The 25683-nt window shown below is 41.2% G+C and overlaps 2 protein-coding genes across 6 annotated transcripts; one reads left to right on the forward strand and one right to left on the reverse strand.

Annotated features, from left to right (window-relative positions):
• Positions 1-12: 12 nt before the first annotated feature.
• cd99 (CD99 molecule) lies at positions 13-14950 on the reverse strand. Of its 5 annotated transcripts, none has more exons than XM_086110609.1 (13): positions 14618-14922; positions 13088-13120; positions 12393-12452; positions 11121-11153; positions 8758-8808; positions 8613-8651; positions 8352-8405; positions 8200-8268; positions 8062-8094; positions 6576-6596; positions 1764-1880; positions 1618-1671; positions 13-1445 (listed from the first exon to the last, which is right to left on the reverse strand). In XM_086110609.1, exons 1-13 carry the CDS (start codon positions 14676-14678, stop codon positions 1417-1419), a joined length of 654 nt encoding a protein of 217 aa, XP_085966735.1. In that variant the 5' UTR covers positions 14679-14922; the 3' UTR covers positions 13-1416. The 5 variants fall into 5 exon arrangements, with proteins under 5 accessions (XP_085966735.1, XP_085966745.1, XP_085966754.1 ...); XM_086110619.1 differs by lacking the exon at positions 14618-14922 and adding an exon at positions 13381-13573; XM_086110628.1 differs by lacking the exon at positions 8062-8094 and having other exon boundaries at positions 14618-14931.
• A 3235-nt stretch (positions 14951-18185) lies between these two features.
• dhrsx (dehydrogenase/reductase (SDR family) X-linked) lies at positions 18186-25612 on the forward strand. The gene is made up of 7 exons (XM_086110657.1): positions 18186-18328; positions 21811-21918; positions 22932-23000; positions 23290-23391; positions 24012-24219; positions 24332-24539; positions 24835-25612. The coding sequence occupies exons 1-7, from the start codon at positions 18229-18231 to the stop codon at positions 25006-25008; spliced, it is 969 nt and encodes a 322-aa protein (XP_085966783.1). The 5' UTR covers positions 18186-18228; the 3' UTR covers positions 25009-25612.
• Positions 25613-25683: the final 71 nt, after the last annotated feature.

Below are 25683 nucleotides of genomic sequence, written 5' to 3' on the forward strand. Positions count from 1 at the left end.
ATGACGCAAATACAAATCTCGCCCTCCATTTTTAATTCCAAACATGTACACACACATTACATTCGCACATCAAAATACAGTGGTACCCCGACTTATACGTTCAATGTGTTTCATGACTGAGTCCGTAACTCGTTTTACTCCTATCTCAAACTGTGAACAAAACACAGGATGCTTGAGCGGATGTTCTAGCGATAATGTCCCAGAAATTGACTTTTGCCTAAAATTTTGGTTTGCAAAAAAAATAAAATAAAATTTTAAAAAAATACAAAATCAGCTGAACAACGGCCAGCAATTTGAAAATTCTTAGGTCAGTGCACTCCCAAATGAAGGTACCACTGCAACAACAAAAGCTGTCATACATGAGTTACCCATTATATGCATCATTATCCTTTAAAAACAAACAAACAAAAAACCTGCACCAAGCTTTTTATCAGGGGCGGAGCTACGTGGTTGTCTGCAAGCCAAATAGCCGGTTGCCAGCAAGTCATAAAAATACTGTATTGTGTTTTCCAACACTTAACGATCCACAATTTTACATGTACCAATGGATGAAATCGTGACGCTTGTTTGCGCACCTCTCCCGCGGTCAGTTAAGTCAACGTGACCGAGCCGCATCTTTCAATTTATTATATCCACACTTTTTTTTTTTAGAGCCGTTACATGTTGCATGATTGCCAGTCAAGGAATACACAGGTTGCTAAAGAAAAGACGACGTCTACAGTGACGATAAAAATGGGACTATACTGAAAGACGAGACTTGCTCTCGAATACTCCAATGGACCTGGTGACATGCTGACAAAAAAAAAAGTTACCACAATCTTCAGTATTTCATCCACAGGTACAGTAGGTAATAAATTGTATATATGGTTAAGTAGTGTTGTAAAACATAATCTACTGTATGTGTACTGTATACACTGCATTTCGATGCTTTGGCAGCGGCGGTTTGTGTCTCCCTTGCTAAACTCCAGAAATTGATTCTGTGGTCAAACGCGGCCGACTCGCACAGTTCTGTTGACCCCGCCCCAGTTGTAATGGAGAAGCAACGGAGGGCGGGGTAATGGAAAAGCACCTCTAGTGAGTGGCTCTGCCACCCGACTGAAAAGGTTCTGACTTCGCCCCTGCTTTTTAATACTTCTGTGTATTACTGATATAGGGGGGAAAAATTTTTCATACACAAAAAAAGATGACATTTGGACTATAACAAAAAACATGTATAACATGGTCTTCTGAAATGACAACGAGAGGTGTTACCGTTACAAATATACAATAACCGATGAAACTGCTAAAATATATTCTGCCCTGACAAAGAAAGCCAACCGGTACGCAGCAGAAATTTCGGAGAACTTTGGGACAAAGAAAGGCGTCAAGAGTTAGCTATAGTTCCATCCAGCAGGCACGTCTTTTGCCGAGGGCTGTCTAGGACGTCCTGAGCAAGTTGCTGTAAACTGAAATCAAGAAGCGAGAAAGAAAAGACAATGAAGGCTGCATTAGTGTCCGTGCTGGTTGAAATTTTTGCAGGAAGCACAGATACTGTAGGATAACTGTTTGTGATCCCTCTTGTTGTTTTGAAGTGAGCAAATTCTGGGAAATTCTTGTAAACAAAACAAAGCGGCCTACCTTGAGGGTTGGACTGTGCCGGATGCCGGGTTTTCCCGCTCTCTGGGTCAGCACCTGCTCACAAAATGTTTTCCTTAGTCCTCTCCTGGAGTATGACGACCACGTCGGACCAACACTGTGTGTAAGAAGTAAGAAAGACTTCGTACCTCCCTGTAACTTGAAACACAATTTTTTCTTCTGGTAAGCAAAGTAACTGGATGCGGCCCCTAAAAGAGCCACCCCGATAGCGCTGACGATTCCCGCGATTGTTCCGGAACCGGCCTCTGCATGACAAATGGAAATTCGGTACAATAAGCACAACATCCGAGTCATTCGCTTGTACCTTGACTTGACAATTATCAGACGTTTGCAAGATGTGATTTCAACGCAGTCCTGAACGCAGTGATACCTTGACTTTAAAAAATACAAAACAATCGTAACCCACTAAAATAAGACAACACCTGGGATACATCCGATTTCATTACAACACGCATTGCTACAATTAAAAAAAAATGAGTTTCTGACCGAATAGCAGAGAAAACCAGCATTCTGTGAATCGACACATCTCAAGCACAACAGTGACTTTTGACTCAAATGAATTTTTACTTTTGTGATACCTCCGACTTTAAAACTTGCCGCATGGCTTGAGTTAAATAAACATCAGTGGCTTTTGTTCATGGTGCCCATCATTTAGTCCATGACCTGTCCCATTTTTGCTCATGATCACGACTCACACTTTCCATTACCTAGTGCAACACATACTCTGTTTATGCCATACCATGATGTGTTCCATTGTCAGGTGCCAAAATTTGTCTGTTGGCTTTCCCCTCCCTCATAATGGATGTGAAAAAGTCAGGATTCACACCTAACCTTTATTTTCTACTCGAAAGCTGTGCTGATCTCAAATCCAAATCGATGAAATGAATGACGGTGGTTTACAAACCTGAGGTGTTTGGGCACACCCGACCTTCACGTTGGGTGGCGTCCACGTTACATGAGCCGGGACGTCCCCCGTGGAGTGTGCGCCCGGCTCAGACAAAGGAGCCAGTTCAAACTAACAAAGGCACTAAGACAACTACAACTTGACAAACGAAGAACTGATTGCTACTGTTGGCTATGATGAGAATGTGCTGGGTGTGTCCTGACATGAGGTGTTGACAGATAAAAATAAAATGGAACTGTATTCAGTGTTGTCAGTTGGTAGGTGCTTTATTGATCCCAACGGAACTTCTGGTTGCTTGAACATCCTGTCACGAGACTTTAATGTCCAAATAGGCATCCACAGTCATGCCCCCTTTGAGAGCAGCCATTCCTGTTTCCTATTCATGCACTGTAACATAGGCTGCATACAATACGCATGACTCATCGTACTTCCTAAACAAACGGCGCTATACTGGTATAGACACACCCACCAACATAAAAGCGCAGATCATCAGGATTTATATAACAATTTATAGATCCAACACAAACAAGACAGACCAATAGCACAAGATGTCTCATTATGCCCCGGCTGTTTATCATGAATCTAAAATATCATATAGATAATATATTAATATAAATGACTGCGCAACTACATTGTGCCTCGCCCATAAATGTCATGTTTGTATTATTCCATTGCCATTAACCAGATTAATAACCAGATTTGCATGGAGACTTTTTTTATTGTGTGTCATTCTGATTGAAATCATTGCGAATGAAGATCTCTGGTCACCCGTTTACGTGATGTGATATTTTGCGATCTGCCGTGTACACGCTCCACTCCCATGAATCAGATCAGCCGTGCGTGTGGCCCCGCGGAGATCAACGTAAACATGGCGCTGTTTATCAAGATGGAGTTCGTTTGTTTATTCAGCACAGTAGCTGCGATAGTTTTAACACTTTTACGAAAGCAACATCTTGAGAAAACAAACAAACAAGTTTTGAGTACTTTAAAACATTGTAGACGAGCTCTGGTTGTCATGATTTGGTTTGGGACCAACAGGTGGCACTGTAGGGCTCCCCCTGCAGCTGCACACCTGTTGGTCCTTATGTAATTATTAGTATAAAAGGACTCCCGCCCGAACACTTAGTGTCGGGTCATTGTTGCTTTTTGCTCCTGTCATGTTTGTTTGTTGCTGTTTGTTCCTGTCAGGTTTGTTTCGGTCATGTTTCTGTTATTGAGATTTTAGCTTTTGCCATGGTTTTGTTTGTTACTTTGGATTCGTTTTGTTCTTGGGACTTTGTTTTGGATTTAGTTTCCTGGTATAATACAATTCATCAAGTACAACCTGCTCCTCCCTCCTGCCTGCTTTTTGGGGTCCTCCACCACCTCGCAAACGTGACACTGGTAAGATGCTGCTATTTTATAATTTCATGATTCATATACGATGTCGTCACTACGCACTTTTGTCAAGACAGAGGATGCTTAGACTGCGACTGTAATTGATCTGTGTACATGGCACTCGTTAGGATTGGCAAAACGGACACACCAGCCATGAGAAACTGAATACAATTCTATCCAGATTTGGCTTTTTTACTTCGATGAATGCGTTTACATTTTGCGTTTTCATTCCGTATGCTCATTCGGATTCATTCTAATTTGAATTTGAAATACCAGTGGGGGGCAGTTTACAAAATGAGCATACGGATTCATTCTAATCTGAATTTGAAATACCAGTGGGGGGCAGTTTACAAAATTTTGCCTGTCCGTCATTCGTCATCCGTCTGTGGCCTGGGCACCCCTCCGGTGGATTACATCTTTTGTGCACAGCGCCCCCTACTGCACATGAAGCGTAAAGCGTTTCCATCTACAGTCAATGGAAGCGATCCTGTTCAGCCCCGCGAAACAACACATGGGATGGAAAAAAAGATACTTTGTTTGCATCACGATGCACATAGCAACAATGGTTTATGCCACCAAAACTTTTTTTTTAAATATTAATTTAAGGAGATGAGCATCAACAACAAATTTGTGAAGAGAAGTGCTGTAGAATGACAACCGCGGTGCTTTTCCAACATTCGAGCTGGTGAACGCAATGCGCGGCATGCAGCATGTCAGTGTGACAGCGACAACTGTGTTTAGCACCACGAGGAAATGGGCAGTCAGGTCTCAGGTGTTAAACTTCCAACGCTGGTTCGAATCTGTTATGCTTCGACTGAGTCAGCAGATGGGGAAATTGGTGAGGTTAATCTCAATCCCCCAATCCCACTTTGGTACTTTACACAGAGGACAGTTAGCTGGTGAAAGGGAGGGCGCAAAAAAAAAAAAAAGCTTTGATGGCCAGAGTGTAAGGGGCGCCAGTTGTTTTTATAATGACTGGAAATGCTCAAAGAGCTGCTCAGGTAGCCGTGACAAATATTTCGGTGGTGAATTGTGGAAAGGAGGAACACATGTAAATACAAAGAAGCAAGAACAATTCCCTGGATCAATCCCACAAAAGTGAGACAACGTGCAACCAAGTCCGTTTCCATTTGTCTGCCTTGAGATAGTCGCATCAAATTCAAGTACCGTAGTTGAAGTTAAAAGGGTCAAACCCAAAACCAACTTTTCTTGAGAAAGCAGTTGTACAAATCAGGGCATAACCCTCACAAGCTCCAAGAGCTTCTCTAGGAGGGGCACTAAGATCTTTTTTAGATTGGACATCCACATAATGATTTCCTCGGGCATGTTAAAATTTAGCATCTTCAGGATTTGTCGCCACAGAAGGTCTGGATCTGCAACAACACAAAATTGCGGCATAATTTTAGCCAGACAGACTAGACCGGGACCCTCAACTCAACTCTATTTCTAGAGCCCTTAAAACAACCACCGCTGTATACAAAGTGCTGGACGTGAAGCAAAAATAATTCCGACAACAACAAACAATAAATTAACAACAGAGACAGTAGAAAGCACTCAAACTCAAATCTCACGCCGAGTCAAAAGCCAAAGAATAAAAATGAGTTTTAAAGAACCGCGGCCTGAAAATTGCATACGCCGCCGCGTCTTAATTCGAGGAGGCCTCACTGTGCTCTCTCCAAACTTGAAATGGCGCCGCCACCAACAGCGCGTCACCACACTACCGCAACGCACATCCTGACTTTGCCCCCGTGCAGCTGACAAATGTACGCTGACAAGTCAAATGATGTATTCCCCAAGTTAAAACAGTAGCGGCTTGACTTCCGAGATTAATTCACGACCGAGCCTGCGACTCGATGAACTCGTCATCCCTCTGTTCCGACATCCCACAACCGCAACACATTTACAAAAACAAAAAGCACCGGATTATATAAAATCACAATAAAAGAGAATGTAAACAAAGCAACTGATTCTCACTCGGTGTAATTACCTGTGATAAGCTGATGGTAACAACAGCAAGCGTACGCCTGAGCTATGTACCTTGAAAGGGGCGTGGCCTGGTGAGCAACATAACGAACAAGGCCAATTAATCCCCGTGTGAATGTCTGAATGGGAATTATGGCCCGTTGTACCTGCTTGCGAGCGCTCCCATCTTGTATTTGTGTGTTTGGACTGCTCAATAAATAGCTGAAGGTGCACCGGCGACACTCCTTATCTTTTTTTTTTTTCCACTTGACACATTTTGCCATTCTGTGAATGTCTTTTCGTAATAATTAGTGTTTGTTTTGGACATGATATGACATGAAATTTCAGCGCGGTTTCGCGACCAAACCTCAGGCAAATCCCTTCTCTACGCTGGTTACAGCAGTTAATTAAAAAGATTTTGTGTGCGCGGACCAGATTTAGCACACCGCGCACACAAAAACTCAAGATGCTCACTTAGCAGTCAAAGGGTGACCACGAGGGGCCGAGATGTAGTCGAAAATAAAACGGCAGCTCCGAGCACGGGTTAACCCACAGCACATTATCTTTAAACAGGAAACGGGAATGGTGATTCATGGGCTCGATGGGTGATTTCATGACGCCAGCAGAAGTCATAAAGTATCAAGAAAACCAAAAACAGGAAGTTAAAAAAAAAAAAAGCAGCAGAGCATCGAGTTACCTTGAGGCTGATCAGCACCACCTGGAAAGATGACAAAAGATAATTAGTCAATAATTGCAGAGCGAATTAAATTATCCGAAGCATACTGATTTGTTTTTCTTTTGTCTGCAACGCGGATATCAGTTCATCAATTAATTTAACATTATGCTGACAATTGCGAATGTTGTTGGTAGTCGTGTACCACTTGTCTACTCAGTAGCTAAATGAGGTCACCAAACAGTCGAATCCTTTCAGTGCGGTACAGTTCAACAACACTGCACACTCCAAGCATAATAATAAAGAGGCATTAGTCGATCAAAAGTGAGCATGACCGTTCTCCTCAAGGCGGAATTTTCACAACACCTCCAACAATCAACATCAGTAAACATGTGATCTGCAATAGATTACTCTTTTTTTTTTTCCCTGTTACTCATCTCCACGGCAGGGCCATGTGTACACGACGCCCCTCCCTCTGGGCATTACAATCAAAAAAAAAAAGATGTTCTTGAAACAACAGTTTGGCTACGCAAACACCAATCATTTTGATTATTAGTATTATCACAAGCACAAACAAATTAGGGAAAGCATTCAACAACTTTTCAGGGTGACCAAAAGTCACCAAATGATCACATGGTTCTGTCAACGTGAGAAGTGGCTGTGTGTGAGTGTGTGTGTGTGTGTGCGCGAGATGACTGAGTACCGTATTTTCCGCACTAAAAGGCGCACCTAAAAGCCTTCCATTTTCTTAAAACCCTGGAGAACCCAAGAACCCTTTTCTTCTTTGGAAAATGATGAATTTTACATTAAATGACTGCTATATGTTCACTGAACACCAAAATATGTTTTTTTTCAAATATTTAATGCTTTAATCCTAATTTAGGATTAGGGCAAAATTTGACCCTTTGGGATTTAAGGGTAGCATTTGAGTAGCAGAATTTATAGGGGCCAAATTTGACCCCGTGGGTTCTCCAGGGTTAAAAGCTCACAGCGCGCCTTAAAATCCGACGCGCCTTGTGTATGGTCATTACGGTAATATTTCGACCCCAAAATGGCTCCTTGCTAGAGACATGCTTACAATGCAGAGTTCAAATTTAAGGCGATCGGTTTTGCAGTTGAACACGGAAATAGAGCAGCGGCAAGAGAGTTCAACGTTAACGAGTCAATGTTATAACTTGCCGTTGGTTAAGTGAACTGTGTCGCTGCTTTATTAAATACGTTTTACTGACATCTGATCATTCTGTTGGCGTTTCCTTGAGCGTAGCTCCATCTAGTGGATGCATTGTACATTGCGTATTATAATGCGGTGCGCCCAATGTATGAAAAAAAAAGACAAAATAGGCCATTCATTGAAGGTGCGCCTTTTAGGGAGGAAAATACGGTACTTGCGTGTTGCATGTATGCGGTGCGTGATGTGTGCCACGATGGAACAGCTGTCACGCTTTTTCATGAGAACTTTTCACTGGGACTGTACCTGCAAAAAGTCATGACCTTGCAAGAATCAACTTACCGTCATAGTTATAGCCAGAATCTCCCGAACGGCCTAAGGTTAAAGCCGAAAGGCATGTATATGTTAGGCATTTAAAAAAAAAAAACATCTAGTGTTGAATATAATAAAAATGTGAAATGTTTACAGAAGACGTCTTACCTCCATCAGGCTTGTAGTTTCCGCCATCACCGACATCAAATAAGTCGTTGTCATCAAAGCTGCCGCCACCTGTAGAGAATTACCCAAAGAACTTTATTAGTGAAGACAAAATAGACTTGCCGTGCAAAAGAACACGTTGCTTCCAAACTCACCTCCACTGGGCTTGTGTGGATTGACTGCGGGTCTGTCAGGTTTGGCATTTGGGTCTTCAAAAAGGAAAAAAAAAAAAGGAACGAATTGGAGAAAGTGACATGCACTCATCAAGGGCACAAATGTCATTCATGTCGATGAGGCGCTATTCATGATTGATTTGAGACGTTCTTTTTCAAGCGTGGAATTAGCGTAAAGTTGAACATCCCACATAAAATAATGATGACGATCCCTCAAAGTTGAACAAACAGAACAAGCGTTACCTGGATTTACAGCATCCTCTAGGTCGAATCCAAAGCCATCTGCACACAAGAATACAAGTTTGGCCTAGTTAATAGTCACTAAAAAGCAAAGGCTGCTTTTGTCATTGTGAATTTTGCTCAAAGAAAAAAAGAGGGCTCACTCTACCAGAATTTCCGGGGTTAGGCTGAGGCTTCTTCGGTTTTTCTTCTGGCTCATCTTAAAAAGAAAAATAATGGTCAGCATGTAATCTTTACATTAACCGATGTTTTTACTCTGCGTTATGGAGGGGTTTTTTGTGTGTGTGTGTGTGTGTGTGTGCCATTTAAATGTATATCATGAAGAATTGAAACGTGACATTATTAAACTTTCTAAACGGTTTAATAAAATGAGAAATGTAATCTGAAATAATTTTGGAACCTTCATGCGATTTGATTTGTTCATGTATTCATTTCAGACAGCGCTGGGTTTTTTTGTCTTCCTCCCGGTGCTTGTGTACATTTTCTCCAGACTCCTTTCCGACTGCTGGTGCGTGTTTAAGTGCAAAGCAGCAGGGGGTAATAGTAGCAGACAAGCGTGTCGCGTGTGAGCCACCAAATAAATGCTTGTCTCGGACTTGACTCACGACACCGGCGACCAAATAGAAAACTTTATTATTATTATCTCTCCCCTTTTAGAGGGGGCCGGGGCCTTCACTCGCGGAGCCACGAGTGAAGGCTAAAATTAGCTCCGTGTGGACAGGCGTAAGAAGGGAGAAACAGAAGCGGCCCAGATGACAACAACAGAAACAAATTGCCGTCCTGTGAGTAGAGTCGAGTCGAACCTCGTTACAACGTACCTCGGGGGCATCGCGAATCTGTACTTTATAAAGGTCGTTCTTTGTAACCATTTCCAATAAAATGCCCCGCCAACTACGAAGTATAATACGAGACGACCATTTATGGATGTAAAAAACATGAACATGTATTACAGCATAAACATGTCAATTACAAATATGCGTTTACAGTATGAAGAAAAAAAATGATTTTACTAGACATGAAACAGACATGTTCTGCGCCGTGCCTTAGTAAATCGTTGGACTTGTATCGAGTCGATCCGGGGTGTTGCTACGCAACGAAGGGCAATCCCGCGCAGTACATTTTGTTCACAAGCAACGTCGCGGCGGCAGTTGGCTTACGGTTCGTGGTAACGATTAAGGACTTTTCACTATTTTGTGGAAAGAATCTGCTCTGAGTTTACAATGGATAATTAATCGCGTGAAATCGGGACTTTAAAATGTGAACGTTATAGGGGTAGGAACGTAGTAAACGGGGTACGCTGAAAAGAGCCTCGACTGGACTCGCTGACAAAATATGTGTGACGTAAGCAGCCTTCTACATTCACAATAGCCCGCGGCCACGACGTGATTGTGTCGGGACAGCCGTAATTCACAGACATAATGAAGATAGCACAGCTTTCGTCAATAAATAGGATGAAATCACCATGTTCTTACTTTTTAATATTCAATAAAGTGTGAGTTTTATTCACTTAAACTGATCAGTAATAATTGATCTTTTTACTACACTGCGCACACATTTAAAAAAAATGTTTTTGCACGTTCCATAAGGTTTGGCTTGAATAAACATTTATTTTTGAAATATTTAAAGCACAGCGAACATCAAGTGTTAAATATTCGGTTAGATTTTATACTGGAAAAAAAACATAAGATGCAAAAATGTGTCAACAAAATTCATATTTACTTAAAAGCGGAAATAATTGAATGTTTAAATAAATACAGAACAGAATGTAGGTGGAATTTCTGTTGTGTTCTCTCTCTTTCTGTTGTATATTTAGTAGAGTTTGAAATTTAGGAATAAACTGGAGCCACCACCACAGCGCTCGCGGGGCCTTATAGCGCCAAATATTAAGGATAAAATGGTGGAATTATTGGCTCAGTCGATCATTTTGAAGCAACAGGTACATTTAGCAGTGCAAAACCCAGAAGTGTATTTTTAATGGGTGTTGTGGTGTTAAAGCTTACTTGTGCAAATTATCCTCCGTGCAAAGTTTTAGCAGTCATGTGGCCAGTCAGCATTTTTTTCTGAGCTTTTCTTTGTTGACTCGGCATGTAGCAACCACAAAGCGGGCAGGTGCGTGAACGATGAGTCAGAAAAGAAAAAAAAACGCCGTCATGGCGCCAAATTCAAATCTGCTCGTTTTGGAAGGCATTTTTTTTTTTACCTTTCAAACGTCGTCAAACTTAAACCATGTCACAATTCATGTTGACTGATGTTTGGGATAAACCAGTGGACAAATTAGGATTTTGCTAGCATGGGACGTTTACAACAAATTCACATTTTTTTTATTTATTCAGTTAACTTTTTATTTATATTTGCCACCCAAAACAAAACCAAAAAAAACGCTTAGGATGCAGTACGTGCATGTGAAACAAAAACCTGAAAGTCAATATAGAATGCTCATAGATTATTGTCCATTTTGGGACACATAGGATCATCGTACATACATGTATTAATTGCAACTGTATATTTTACCTGGTCCGAAGGCATCTAAAAGGTCCAGACCACCTATGGGGGAGAAAAGAATAATAACAGACTTTAGATGTCAGTTTGGCATAAACTAAATAAAGAATTTTTTTTTTTAAATGCATCCATGAGAGCTGCAAGTAAAAATGGACCCTGTGCCAGATGCGCAGGGCACATGATGACAAACAACAGTTCTAACATGTCGAGAAGTCAAGTCAAGGAGAACATGCAAGCTCCACACAGGAAGTCGTAGCCAAGATTCAAACCCCTTAACCTCAGTGAGGCAGATGTGTTCACCACTTAATCACTGTGCTGCCACCAAACATTGCAACACAGAAAATAGTCCTGCTTTGTTGCCCAACTCAGTTCTCGCGGCCGAATGGATCCCCACAACAGCTACATGTAGTAAGGGAATCCGAAAGATCCCTGGACTGGTACCCCAAAAGAATTCTTTCAAATCCAAACAACAAGTTGGAGTTGAACACACTTTCCCAGCGTCTCTGCTAAAGCTTTATGCACTCATGGAAGGATTCTTTCGGGGTCCTACGCGTTGTCACGGCCATCGTGATGTGGTCCACATCTTCAAAAACGGGTCCCTTTTTAATCAATGTGGAATGAGGATGAAAAATTGGGTGAGTAGGGAGGTTACGCCAGCGCGTCTATATTCTTCGCTCAGAAACTGTTGGCTGCTCACTTGTGAGCAGGCACGTTGTCATGGTGGCACAGCCGCGGGTTATCATGACAAACCTCTCCCCTTTTCTCACACGCTGAACGAAGCAACGGCAGAAAGATATCTTTGTAGATGTACTGGTTGATCTGCCCGGTGAAGGGGAAAACTTGTTGATAGTTTGGGTTTGAAATGGTTCTGTGACAACAGTCCTGGAACTTTTCTAACACACTTTAAATAATGTAGACCCCCACATATTCAAATGTCAACTATCCATGTAGTCCCTGCTGAGTTCAACAAATACATTAAAAAAAAATCCATAGCCTGAACATACTTCCAAGGTTTGTATCAATGTTCTTGCATTTGTGATTAATTTCAAAGAAATTAAAGAGCCCGTTCATTGTGTAAAACAAGTAGTAGATGGAGAATTGGCTCACAAATGATTGATTGATATAACTTGATATTGTAAATTCACACTAAAGGAGTGGGCAGATATTCCAGAGACCAGCTGTACGATACAATACAATTGAAAAACAGTATTTCGATCCCCTTTAAATAATAAGCCCTCCTACTAATTCAGTACACTTGCTAACGTCCAAAAAAAGGCTACAAACCATCAAGATCAGGATTCGCTGGGGGTTTTGGTTGCTCTTTGGGTTTTGGTGGAGTTGGCTCTAGAAAGAAGAGAAACAGAGAGTGTTCGGAATCTGTCTACTGTATCCAGCCATCATTTCACATATGCACTTGCAAGAAAACCAAATGTCGACATCGATTGGTCCATCCATCCCGGGGCCTATCCCAGCTGTCTCTGGGCAGTAGGCGGGGGGGGACACCCTGAACCGGTTGCCAGCCAATCGCAGGGCAAACAGAGACGAACAACCATCCGCGCTCACACTCACACCTGGGGACAATTTCGAGTGGTCCATTAACCTGCCATGCATGTTTTTGCAATGTGGGAGGAAACTGGAGTACCCAGAGAAAACCCACGCAGGCACGGGGAGAACATGCAAACTCCACACAGGAAGGCCGAAGCTGGGATCGAACCCATGACCTCTGCACTGTGAGGTTGACGCAATAACCACTCGATCACAGTGCCAACATAAATTGGTCATAAAATGTAATCTGACATTTTGTACGTATCCAGTATTGTATACACGTAGAGAGAGAGCGAGAGACAGTATAGCGCTTCATCTAAGTCCACCCCATTTGCCATTCACACACATAATTAAATATGTTATTGATTAGAAGACCAATGATGAAGAAACCATCTTTTAAATCATAAACAATAGCTTTAGACAAGACAACTCACCTACGTCATCCAGAGCATCAAACAGGTCAAATCCTATAAAAAAGAGACAACAGTTTTTTTTAAACTAAATTCAGTGCTGTGTTGTATTCTCTTCTTATGATTCCGAATTACTTGTACCTGCAAATCCAAACAAATGAATGACAACCACATTGTCCTTAAAACATATGTGCCAAAATGAACTTTGACCACCTTCGCCATAATCTTAACTAAACAAAAAGGCACAGCCCACAGCATGACAACCCATCCACCATGCCTGGCTGGAGTAACTGCAACAAGAGGAAGGGTTACTGTACCTTTGCATTTTTTGCTTTTCAATTCATTCACTGCCATTTCTGTCAGTTTTGCAACATTGTTGATTCAGTGTCATTTCCAGCCTGACAACAGGAAGCTGACAACAAGAGCCCAAAACAGTTGACCCTCATTTGGTGGAACCGTGTTGTAAAATTCCACATTTCAAAGATGACACATAATATAAAACTTTGAGAATAATATAATCATAAAAACTATTCCTACGTACGCCTAATACATAGAAACTTGTAATATGCCTTAAAGACAATGTCACATAGAATTGGGCTGAGAGTTTGCAAAGAAGACCTTCTGGACAGAACTGACACACACAAGATGTCTCGCCCAGGGGTCACCAACTGATAACCTCTAAGGACCACATTATGGTCGTCGCCTGCAGGCTTGTTCTAAAAGAAAAAAAAAGAGCTCACCAGTCATGGCAAATTGTGATTTTTGTGGGACTGTTGAATAAGTGACCATTTTTAAAAGTGAACATTGGCAGAGATTTATAGGGGAAAAAAGGAGTTGAATAGATATTCACCTGTTATTGTAAGACCTCAGTAATAGGATGTCTTCATAAAAAAATTACTATTATTAAGAATGAATAATAACATGATAATATTACTTCAGACGTGTCCATGAACGTGGGAGCCCTTCGCTTCAATCAATATACCCATGACAAAGCTTTCATCTTCAAAAAGGTTAGTGATCCCTGAACTCGCCTGCTAGGTATAATATTTATTACATAAGTCAACTCAATTATTCTGAAATTGATATTTAGTAAAACTAAAATAAAATAAAAAGATAACGTTGTGACTAAAGCTAAAAGGCATGCTGTAAGAAAGGAAGGCAGCTTCAGTGGTTTGGACTGTCGGATACTCTCTCCCTCAAGAGTTAATAGCCCCCACCACCCTTATGTCACTTTGGCCAGATTTCAGCAATGCTGGCGGGACTCTCATCGTATTGCACGATAAATATCAAGTCGTTTATTAAGCAGTTCGGTGTGCGATGTTAAATTTAAGGTCAATCTAATGCAAGCAGCCATGTTGATGGTTGGCGATGAGTCAGAAGCTCCATGCAAAACAAGACAATAAGTTTTTGGGAGCCGCGTTAAATAAAAGTTCCTTGGCGACCAATGTGACCGTAGGACGCCAGACTAATGCAAACATTGCGAATCACTGATAAACTCGGCTTTCGAAAGGATAATTATGCTCTCAAAATACAAAACGGGGGGTTGAAACTTGCCGTCCTGCGTCAATGCCCCAGTCGCCAAGAGGAGTAAAGCGGGTAGCAGACAAAACTTCATGTTGACAAAAACGTATTAGCTCCTCGGTTTTTCGGTCTCCAGACAAGAAAGAAAGTTACAACCAAAATGAGGTATGCGGTTCGAGGCCGTTCCGATGTGCGTGTGTTTCGCTCGGGGGATATTTCAGGGAACAGCCCAGGCGAGAACACGACCGCTCAGTGGTATCCAGTTACAAAAGCGCTCATGAGTCAACTTGGTACCAGACCAGCTGGGTGTGGCAGGGCGTTCCTCTAAAAGAAAACATGTTCAAGTTTGTGTGACTAATAAAATGACTAATACAAGTGAGTTGGACAAGATATATATCATTTTTTTTCTAAAGAATTGATTTGAGGAAGTGTCAAAACGCACAGCTTGAGTATTTTGAGACGTTACGAGCTCCGCAGGTCCAGTGTGGAGCGGGAGCTTGCAAATTAACCTGTACTCCCACCTAGCGTTTGAAAGCAGAAGTACATTTTCATCTGGCTTCCCTGCATCGATGGGACACATTTGTTTGAGGCAGACAACATCCAAAAATGATCGGTAGTGAAGGAAAATTGTGGTATAGAGGTGGGACTGGTGCAAGTAAGATACACGCAGAGATGGAAACATCACTCGCTCTTATAAATTTAGTGTCAAAGTAACACTCTTGACATTGGAGATTGCACTGTATATCATATCCAAAAATAGACGCGGATAACAGATAACCGCAAACACGGAGATGGTCTCTGGGAATTTATTACAGTCTCATCCAACATTACAGTCTGGCGTGAAATTCTTTGCAAACTAGTTAATATACACTTCAACTACGGTATACTACTACTTAATTACGCGGGTTCCCCACAGGATCCTAACGTATAAATCGAACGGCAGGAGAACGTTTCGTAACATTAACCCACACGCACTGTTTAAATATTGGCGACAAACACTACGTTTACATGTAGTTATTAACCCGTTTAAACTCTGAATATTGCCAGGATCCCGATTTTGAAAGGCCACGAAAAATCAGGCACCCCCCCCCCCAAAAAAAAACAACCTAAATACAGGATAAAATACCCGAACAAGGCATTGCTTTGTGTTCTGCGCATGCTCTTTCTCTATCCGCAAGGAATCCTGGTCTTTGTAGTAGTAAAAAATGATTCATTAGAAGCTGAACAACATATCTTAACAGTGGTGCCAATAATTACGGAGGGCAGCGTATAATTTTTTTTTTTTCCCTCTCCCTACCCAGCGTTTTTTCCTTTCTGAATTCTGATTGTAATTTCCCCATTGCGGGACAAATAAAGGATATATTATCTTATAATATCTTATCTTAATTGAAGCCCATTGAAACTGAATGGGAAAAAAAACAACTATTTTTTTTCAAACACCCCCCAAATCTTCAAAAACGGTGAAGAACATGCAGCACATGTTATCCACAAACAGCAAGGGGAGGGGTGGGATAGGCTCCAGCAGCCTCCTGTGACCTATTCACAATAAGCGCAGTTGAAAATGGAAGGATGGAATAATATTGAAAAGAAATTGGAAAAAAATGTCTGCAAATAAGCAAATCCACGCGTGCCGAACCATAAGTATGAAGCGTGTGGCATCTTGACTTCCTGTATTGTGCTTACTTATTTTCCCCATTCCTGTGTGGGTTTTCTCCTGGAACTGTGATTTCGCCTCACGTTGTGAAAACATGCAGGGTAGGACTCTGAAATTGTCCAGAGGTGTGAATTTGTAGGGCAAGCATGGAACAAAAAACGTTTTTGATTGGAAAATCAGTTTGGATTCAAAAGATGTGAGTGTGTTGAATCCAAAATCAAACTGTCCTTGAATCATATCGCACCCCACGTATTGAGAGTTGTATTTGATCACAGAGATGAACACCCCTCGTTGTTTGTCGATATGTGTACTGTACCGCAATTGACTCACAACCAGTTCAGTGTGTACCCCACATCTCGGCCCTGCGGGAGGATAAGCGCTTCAAAAAATGGATGGTTGGACGAATGAAAAGCACTATTCAAGACAACGTTGCGTTGTATTACATCACAAGTGCGTGAAGGGAATTTCTCATCTGTACCCAAGCAATTTCTATGGTCACTTTTCAAATGTCAGAACCTCAAAGACAGTATCCTTCATAGCAAATATACCCTGAGGTAAAAAAGAAGTAACCTCACCACGCCATGTGTATAGAATCAATTCATTCGGCTAATATGTGCTCCTCGGAATAGCAATCCCAACCTAATGAATCGCTAAAGGAATGGTGAGTGTTCGTCCGAAGAAATTCCCCAGTGGTTGGTTAGGAAAGAATTCTTTATGATAAAACTTTATCACTTACCCTGTGGATAACACTGTGACATCCCGAGAAGTACATTATTTTTCCATGAACAAACCCTGAAGAAGAGAGCCTTTATTTCAGGGGTGTCAAACTCATTTTTTGTCGCAGCCATATTATAATTACCTTGGAGTGCCATGATGACTGAAACTATATAAAGAAGTCAAGAATAACGTTTTATTCAACTATTGTTTAAGTAACTGTGATGAGGGGTTTGGTAACACGAAAATGCTTACAATATGTCACTGATTTATTGCATGTGAAATTTTGGTACACATTTTAGCAAGTATCATGGAAGTTGCCATCTTTGATTTGCTTTCACGGCCACTAAATTGATGTGGTGGGCCACATTTGGCCCCCGGGCCTTGTGTTTCACACCTGTGCTTTATTTTATGGGACAAAGTATATATTGCAATTGCTCATTATTCTTGGTTGCTCATCAAACACCTGTTTGGACCATCCCACAGGTAACCAGGCTAAGTGGGAACAGGAGGGTGCCATGACTGGCGATAAAAGGAGCTTTCCGGAATTGCATTCACAAGCAAAAATGGGCCGAGGTTCACGTCTTGGTGAACAACTGCGTGAGAAAGTTCTCGAACAGTTTCAGGGCAATGTTCCCCAACGTTTCAAAAACCGACATCAATGTGGAAAGGAAATCACCGCTTCGGCTTCGGAACACTTCAGAAAAGCAAAGTCAGTAAATACAGTTCGCCGCTACCTTTGTAAGTGCAACTTAAAACTCAACTATGCAATTGATCAACAACACCCAGAAATGCCGCCGGCTTCTCTGAGCTCATTGAGGATAAACTCATTGCAAAGTGGACAACTGTTCTTTGGTCTGACGAGTCCACATTTACAATTAAAATGTATCTTTTCAATCACTTTTAATAGCTTGTCATCCAAGTAAAAAGCCATCGCGGCATCTACAAGTCGTGAAATTCCTTCATCTATTGTAAGCAATACCCTTACTCTTCAGGAGAAATCATTTAAAACGGAAAATCTAGAACATTCCCTAATAATCATAAGATCACATTTACTTTTGTTCCTGTGCAGACCAGAGGTTTTGTTCAAGTCTTTATCAACTCAATTTTGGTTTTCAATCTGCAATGGGAAGGTCAAATTTCCTGACGCTTCTGACGCTCGGTGACGTCTCCACTTCGAGGGCGGAACGAAAGCGAGTATATTTTGGTTTCCATCCAGGCGACAGACGGGATTGCACACACACAGTCGGCCGCTGGAGAGGCAGGAAAAGGAATCATGAACCCGCTGTCTATGTTGGTGCCTCTTCTCAAACTTTACTACTGTGGAATCAGAGTTCTCATCTACCAGATGTTCAACAGATCTTTTACCCTACCAGGTTGGTTCGGTTATTATTATTTTCACCGGCTCATTTAAAAATTAAAATAGATTGTAGTTTTGATTTGCAGAATATTACACCATAATAGTAGTAAGAATAAATGGTGTTCATACAATTTTTTTGTGCTTCAAACTTTAAAGTAAATGAGAATTTTTTTCTTTTATTTTGGATTACTGTGATCTTTTTTCCCCCGTTGCTGTCTTATTATAAGGCAGCGGTGACAAAACTGCTCAACTGTGTACTTACAGATGGTGTGTAAAAAAGACTGGTAGAAGTATGATTCACTCTTTTACCTAAGCACGAGAAAAGTTCACTCTCTGAAATCTAATAAGTACAAAATCAAACATTGTTTGTCTGCTATAAATATACATTTATATGACACCTGCTTTGATAACTGACTACCACGAAAAATGAACTTCTCCACACAAAATAGTTTACATTTTTAATTGTTAAATTGCTTTTAGTCCCTCTAATGGAAATTCATCTCACACTCTGCTTTGTATATTTTGTGATGCACATCTCACAAACCATCTCACATGCATGCATGCAAGGAGTGGACGCCGGTGCTGCAATTCTTAAACTGAAGGGGTGTTGGCCAGTGCCTTGCCTGATTTTGAAAATATGGAAATTCAGATAAGTTGTTCTGGAAATGAATTTTTAATTAGTGGGCAGCTTTGTTTTTATTCTGTGCGTTCATGCTGAATTTGCATTGCTATAGATATACAATACATAACAGATTTGTGTCCATGCTAAAAATAAATAACTCATTTGGAACCTGCATGCAGGGCTTTGCAATGTGGTTGAAAAGTATATCATGATAAAAGTATATATAAAAAAAGATATTGACCATGGTATCTTTTTTTAAACTTTTAAAAATAAGGACCGAAAGGGGAGAACAGGCTCAATGTAGTTCATTTTATTTTAAAATATAATACTTAACCTTAAATAACAGGTCAACACATCAATGAAAAAAATTTAATTAACTGATCATTGAAACATGTAAATTTTAAACGTAATGTGCTTCGCAGGGCTTGGGTGAATCAGAATGAACTTATTTCATAACAGTCTATCAATAATTATTTTTTTAAACCTATTTAAAGTAAGAAAAACAGATCAATTGATTTAAGATAAAATTAAAAACAAGAACATTGATGACAGATAAATAAATACACAACCACCAAGACGAAAAATACCATTCAAAATATATGGTCGTATCACATTTTTGTGTTCCAAACTTCCTCTAAAGTGCGGGTAATATTGTCACAAACCAAACATCAGACGGTAGCCTCTGCCTTCAGGATGCGGAATGACAGGGTTGGGGTTTGCTTGCTTCCTGATGATTAAAAAAAACAAAAAACGATTATATTGAGTGCAATTTCCATTGCAATAGATCAGATATCTATCGATATATATTGATAATCAGTTGCTGCCCAACTCTATCCGTATGCATGCAGATATCCGTTTCCTTGCATTTTTTTTCTTTACGTTACAGTGATACGTATCCAAACTGTACCACTACAGAACAAAAAATCAGAATTGTGTCATTTGAATGATTCTGTGCAAATCCATCTTTTGGATGAGAACCAAGTAAAGGGTTCCTGCAGATCCTTAAAAAAAAGTGTTAAAAGACTTTGAATCTATGAATCTAATGACAAGGCCTCAATGGGCATTAAAATGTCTTATATTTTATCATTTATATTTACTTATACATTATACGTTTTGTTCTTCTACTTCTCCCTTTCATAATTTTTGTGACTGTAAATTGGGAATTTCTCCATAAAGGTTTTCTTAAATCAATCTTTCAAACGTTTTTTTAAGAACTAACGCGATGAGTAGAGTTTTATGATTCTAAATACTCAAATCTCAACAAAAAAAAAATTATTGCAAGCACAACCAACAAAACAATCATTTAAGAGAATTGATGCACGTTACTTATACAAAGGAGTCACTTTGGACAATATGGGAACATTTTGAACTTGGTTTTAAATTTAATTCCAAATGCTATTTAGTAGTCTTAAATTGAATTTGCCTTAAGATCCAGGAACCCTTGAATATCACCTTGGACTGATGAGCTGTCAAATGCATCACTGACACAGAGAGACAGAACATTTACCCACTCATTCACACACTGCATGCAGCTAAAGAGAAGTCGATCCTCGAAATGGGTTTGTCTTTTACGCAATCAGTCCTAAATAGTTTGTTCTTTACACAATCTGATTCTTTGGGAAAGGTCAGACAAGCAAAGTGGCGGAAGGAAAAAAAAAAAAAGACCAAAAAATAATGTGGTGTTGAATGTGAGTGTCACAAGGGAGGGCATTATGCTCTGGTGATTTAGTGCGCATAATCTGTACAACAATGCTACTTATTTAAATACTTGCGCGGGGTTAATCTCAAAGCATGAAAAACAGTTGAAGATTAACTCGCTACGGAACAACTTTCAGTATGAAAGAGAACCATCCATGTTTGTTTGTTTTTTGGCACCGCTTAACCCAATTGGCGTCGCAGTTGTGCAACGCCGATTGGTCTGTCCCGTCTGACTTTGCGTAAGAGACAAAGAACCATTCACACCCACACACACACACACGTATATAGATATACTGTATATATATAGATATAGACATAGATAGATCTTTCTTTATATACATAGAGAGAGATGCGCCACATTTCAAGCTTCAAACAAAGATACACCGCAAGATTCGGGTCAAGGGGGACACAGTCAAGAAGTGAAGCGAAACTCAGATGATCTTCTCAACTTTTCTTGGAAATTCCAAAAAAAGTGGGGCATGCCAAATTCTTCTACCCCCTGAAGTAATATTTTCGAGAAGTATCCTTTGCTACCATTACAGCTGCAAGTCTTTTGCGGTCTGTTTCGATCAGTTATGGACATCTTGGGATTTTTGCCCTTCTTACAAAACAGCTCCAGTTCATGTCCTGTGGATTAGTTAGGGTTTTTTTTTTTTTTTTTTTTTTGTGAACAGCAGCGCTGCTCTGCAAGAGTTTTAAAGCCTGTGAAATCCTTCCCCCCCACCCCCACTCAAATATCCACACTCTCTCCTTTATTTGTGGCCCATGTCTTCGTTTTGTATTATTCCAGTATGCTGTAGGTATAGCAGCCAGGGCAATTTGCTTCATAGCACCATCAAAATTGAACAGTGCAGTATTGGTGCCTCAAAACCTTTTTTCCGGGTAACAACAACGCGGTTCGCAGTATTTTGCTTGCAGCTTATTGGTATGTGTACGGGAGTCACGGACTGTTATTTGTTCACCATTGTGCAGTTTAGTTGCGTCGTTCGGCTGCAGTGTGTGCCAAGACTCAAGCCTCCTTGGTTTTTCCGAAAATGGCGTGACATAAATCTCTGTCATTATTATTTGAAATAAGTATGACCATTTTCATCGGCGTCACCGACGCTTCAAACATTCTGTCAACTGAAAAGAGCCTTTTTACATTGTGTTCTCATTTTGTGCCGTCTCTTGTATTACAGTTCTACAGAAGCAGAATGGAAGGGTGGGCATTGTGACCGGTGGCACCAGAGGAATGGGTTATGAGACCGCAAAACATCTGGCAAGACTTGGCATGCATGTCTTTATTGGTAGGCTTCTGTCGAGTCCGTTTGCACTCAGCAGTTTCATCTTTACCTTTGCTTTTAACAGTCAAGTCCAAGCCCCTGCATCTGAAAGCCCAAATCCTGACATCATATCCCATATAGGCCATTCCAACCTAAAGAATTCTTCAGAAAGGTTTTGGTCACACAAAAAAAAAAAAAAAAGAAGGCTTTCATTTCCACACTACAGTGCGACACGTGCGCCTTATAACACGGTACGCCCCATTTTCGGATGGGCGTCGGGTTTTCAGTTCTTTGTCTTTCATTCAAATCCTTCCTATAACGTTCATGCTGTCATTCTCATTCGCATCTAATCACCAGCGGGTGTACAGTATATGTTTTCGTCATAGCGGAACGAGAACGACTTCCTGCTTCCGTGTCCAAAAATCATACGAAATGTAGTCCGACTAGCTTAAAGCTGCGGTCAGCTGAGCATTTCTGGCGCAGCGCCTTTCCAAAGTTACAATGCGGGACAATATCATTGCGGTCTGTGAGACTGAAGGGAGAGGCCAATGTTACAAAATTGAGGCCAATGTGAGGTAAAGTGCAATGCCAGCTTCAATGTATGCCAGGAGAAACCCCCCCCCCCCCAAAAAAAAGTTGGATAACGGTGAGTGCAATGACTGTTGAACTGTGAAGCGAGCAAGCTAGCATTTAGCATTAGCCAACGTAATGACACAACCACCGCTCACCAGAGTGACGATCAATGTTCACACTTTTTTTTGTTCGTAAGTCAGAGGATCCCCTGTTCAAAACACACATTTGCATGTTGAACTACTATCTCCCTCTCGCACGTTAAATGACAGCATTTGTAGAAGGTAGGGGATTTTGTCTTCTGCAAATTTTTAAATTTCAGAAATCATATCTGGAAGCAATTACCGGTAAAGTGTCAACGTTGCGTATATTTTGACACGAATATATACTTTGATGAGTTCTAAATATGAGTATGGAGCTACGTGACTTCTAATGACCCTCCTGTCATTCGTCCTCGTCATCTCCAGCCGGCAATGAAAAAGAGGAGGGCCTAGCCGCCGCGAGGACGATTCAGGAAGAATGCAGAGAGGGGAAAGGTAATTCTTTTCATCCCTATATCATCAAAAATGTCTTTCAAACTTTCTTTGAAGAAAAGCCAACCTTGCAAAAAAAAAGAAAACTTATAAAAATTAGATCGGCCACAATATTTTGCCTGTATTGTTTTGATCACTACTGTCGGCGGTCTTAATTTGGACACGATTTGAACTTTTGCCGTACAGTATGTCCATATATGTGCATCACTTCGGGACCTGTCTGCGTGTAGGCTACTGTTGTTAATCTCTTTCCAAGATCGTGTTCCACTACTAACTTGTCAATATTTTCCAGCGGAGTTTCTCTTTCTGGATTTGACTTCCCTGAATTCAGTCCGGAAATGTGTCGAAACGTTCAAAGGCCGAGGGCTTCCCCTGCATCTTCTGGTGAATAATGGTAGGCGATTTTGTATCTGTCACTTTTTTTTGTTTGTTTGTTTGTTTTTTTTGTGAGTTTTCATTCAGTGAACGGGGGGTCGACTAGTCAGCACCTTCCCATCACAGTTCAGAAGTCCAGGGTTGGATTCCGGGCTCCGGCCTTCCTGTGCGGAGTTTGCATGTTGTACCCGTGCCTGTGTGGGTTTTCTGCGGGTACTACGGTTTCCTCCGACATTCCAAAAACATGCGTGGTAGGTTAATTGGCCACTCCACATTGTCCCGAGGTGTGAGTGCGAGTGTGAATGGTTGTTCGTCTCTGTGTGCCCTGCGATTGGCTGGCAACCGGTTCAGGGTGTCCCCCGCCTACTGCCCGAAGACAGCTGGAATTGGCGCCAGCACGCCTGCTACCCTCGTGAGGAGAAGCGGATTAGAAAATGGATGGATGGATGTTTTATCTGAGTAGGCTTTTTAATGTTAAAAAAATATACTACACTTAATTATTTACTAAAATTAGTGTCCATACACGATAACATTTTTGTTTTGTTTTTTTTGGGGGGCAAAGTTCGAACAGATAAATGGCATTTCCATTCATGTTAATGAGGAAAGACGATGACATCTTGTACGTGTCACTGCATGTAGCTGGGACCATGTTGATCCCCGAGATGCAGACAGAAGATGGCTTTGAAGCCCACTTTTCTCTCAACTACCTCGGCCACTTCCTACTAACCAACCTGCTGCTCGGTTTGCTGAAGAGATCGGGGAGTCCGGGCTGTTCTTCCCGAATCGTCAACATGTCCTCTGCAACACATTACGCGGGGGTTATACACATGAAGGATCTCAACAGGAGGTAAACGGTTGTTCCGATGTCCTTGCTTTGTTTATTTCTGGAAGTGAACATGTTTCCTTCCTAAAAATGTAACAACGGTACAAATATCTCACCTCTTTTTCTCCCTTGCCAGGCAAAGCTACAGCTCCCATGGTGCCTACGCCCAAAGCAAACTCGCCTTAGTCCTTTTCACTTACTACCTTCAAGAGCAAATGACAGCCCAAGGTTTCCCAGTGATGGTCAACGCCGTGGATCCCGGGATGGTGGACACGGCACTCTACAACAACCTGTGGAGCCTCGCGCAGGCGCTCAAAAAGCCGTTTGCAAAGACTTTGTTCAGGGTACGACAGACGTCTACATGTCAGTCTGTAATTGTGGTTTTAGGTAACAATATGCCGATACACCATGTTATACTTGAAAAATTAGCTTTCGTTTTGTTGATACGACCATATAAGCGTCTGTTTCTGCCAGTTCCACCTCCACCAACATTATACCCCCCCCCCCCCCCCCGAGACATTGTGGCAAATGAGAAAGCGAAAATAACTACACTGTATGCGATCCTAGTCGTACCAAAGCTAACCTTTCAAAATTATTTGAAATAAACCTTTGCGTCTTTTCTTTTGTTTTCCCTCTCAGACTCCAACAGAGGGTGCCTCGATCATCATGTATGCTGCAACTGCCTCTGAGATGGAAGGGGTGGGTGGCTGCTACCTCTACAACGGCGAAAAGAGACAATCAGCCCGGGACTCCTATGACTCTGAGCTTCAAGCGGAGTTGTGGAAAATGAGTTGTCAGCTTGCAGGTCTATAGAAGGCCTGATATGCAACATGGTTGTCCATCCAAGACCTACAGATCCACATCAAACTCAAAGCAAGCAAAAGCTAAGACTAGCAGATATCATGGTTTTTCCAGTGCAAATGAGATTAACATATAAGGGCTTTTCTCATTTAGATTAGACCAGTGAGTCCCGATCACTCTGTTGTGGAAATGATCCTCCATCCATTTTCTGAAACGCTTTATCCTCACAAGGGATGCTGGCCTATCCTGGCTGACTTTTTGTTCCTCACTGTCAGCAATGTATAGTGACAGGAAGAACAATTAAATGCCCGTCCGCAAGTGTGCAAGAGGTCCAATGAACCTGTTTTTCCACCCTTTGCCATCGATGTACAGTAAGTGAATTCTGGCTTTGTGTTCAACTAAACAAGTCCAGATTACTCATAAGTGAATTCATGAGTAAATTAATATCTATCTATCTATCTATGTGTATGTATATATATGTGTATACGATACGATAACCCGTATGTATACACCCACATACATACACACACACAGTATTTTCTGCCACATTTTTCTTTTATATTCTAATGTAAACTACGTGCCTGCTCTTGGCTCAATTAAAGCTGAGTTGAGTATATCTGCTGCTGTCTCTGTGTTGAACTGGAGCTTACACAGACTTTTGAAGAACCTCTATAGTGTAATTAAATT

This window comes from Hippocampus guttulatus, chromosome 1 (genome assembly GCF_054856545.1).
Source record: "Hippocampus guttulatus isolate MCC_2025c chromosome 1, RoL_Hgut_1.0, whole genome shotgun sequence".
Classification (NCBI taxonomy): Eukaryota; Metazoa; Chordata; class Actinopteri; order Syngnathiformes; family Syngnathidae; genus Hippocampus; species Hippocampus guttulatus.

Coding starts and splice junctions, on each gene's coding strand:
- dhrsx (XM_086110657.1), top strand. CDS start 18,229: ATGAACCCGCTGTCTATGTTGGTGCCTCTTCTCAAACTTTACTACTGT. Junction 23,392..24,011: donor GCATCTTCTGGTGAATAATG/GTAGGCGATTTT, acceptor CACTGCATGTAG/CTGGGACCATGTTGATCCCC. Junction 24,220..24,331: donor ATGAAGGATCTCAACAGGAG/GTAAACGGTTGT, acceptor CTCCCTTGCCAG/GCAAAGCTACAGCTCCCATG.
- cd99 (XM_086110609.1), bottom strand. CDS start 14,678: ATGAAGTTTTGTCTGCTACCCGCTTTACTCCTCTTGGCGACTGGGGCA. Junction 12,453..13,087: donor TGATGCTCTGGATGACGTAG/GTGAGTTGTCTT, acceptor TCTTCTTTCTAG/AGCCAACTCCACCAAAACCC. Junction 11,154..12,392: donor AGCGAATCCTGATCTTGATG/GTTTGTAGCCTT, acceptor TCTCCCCCATAG/GTGGTCTGGACCTTTTAGAT.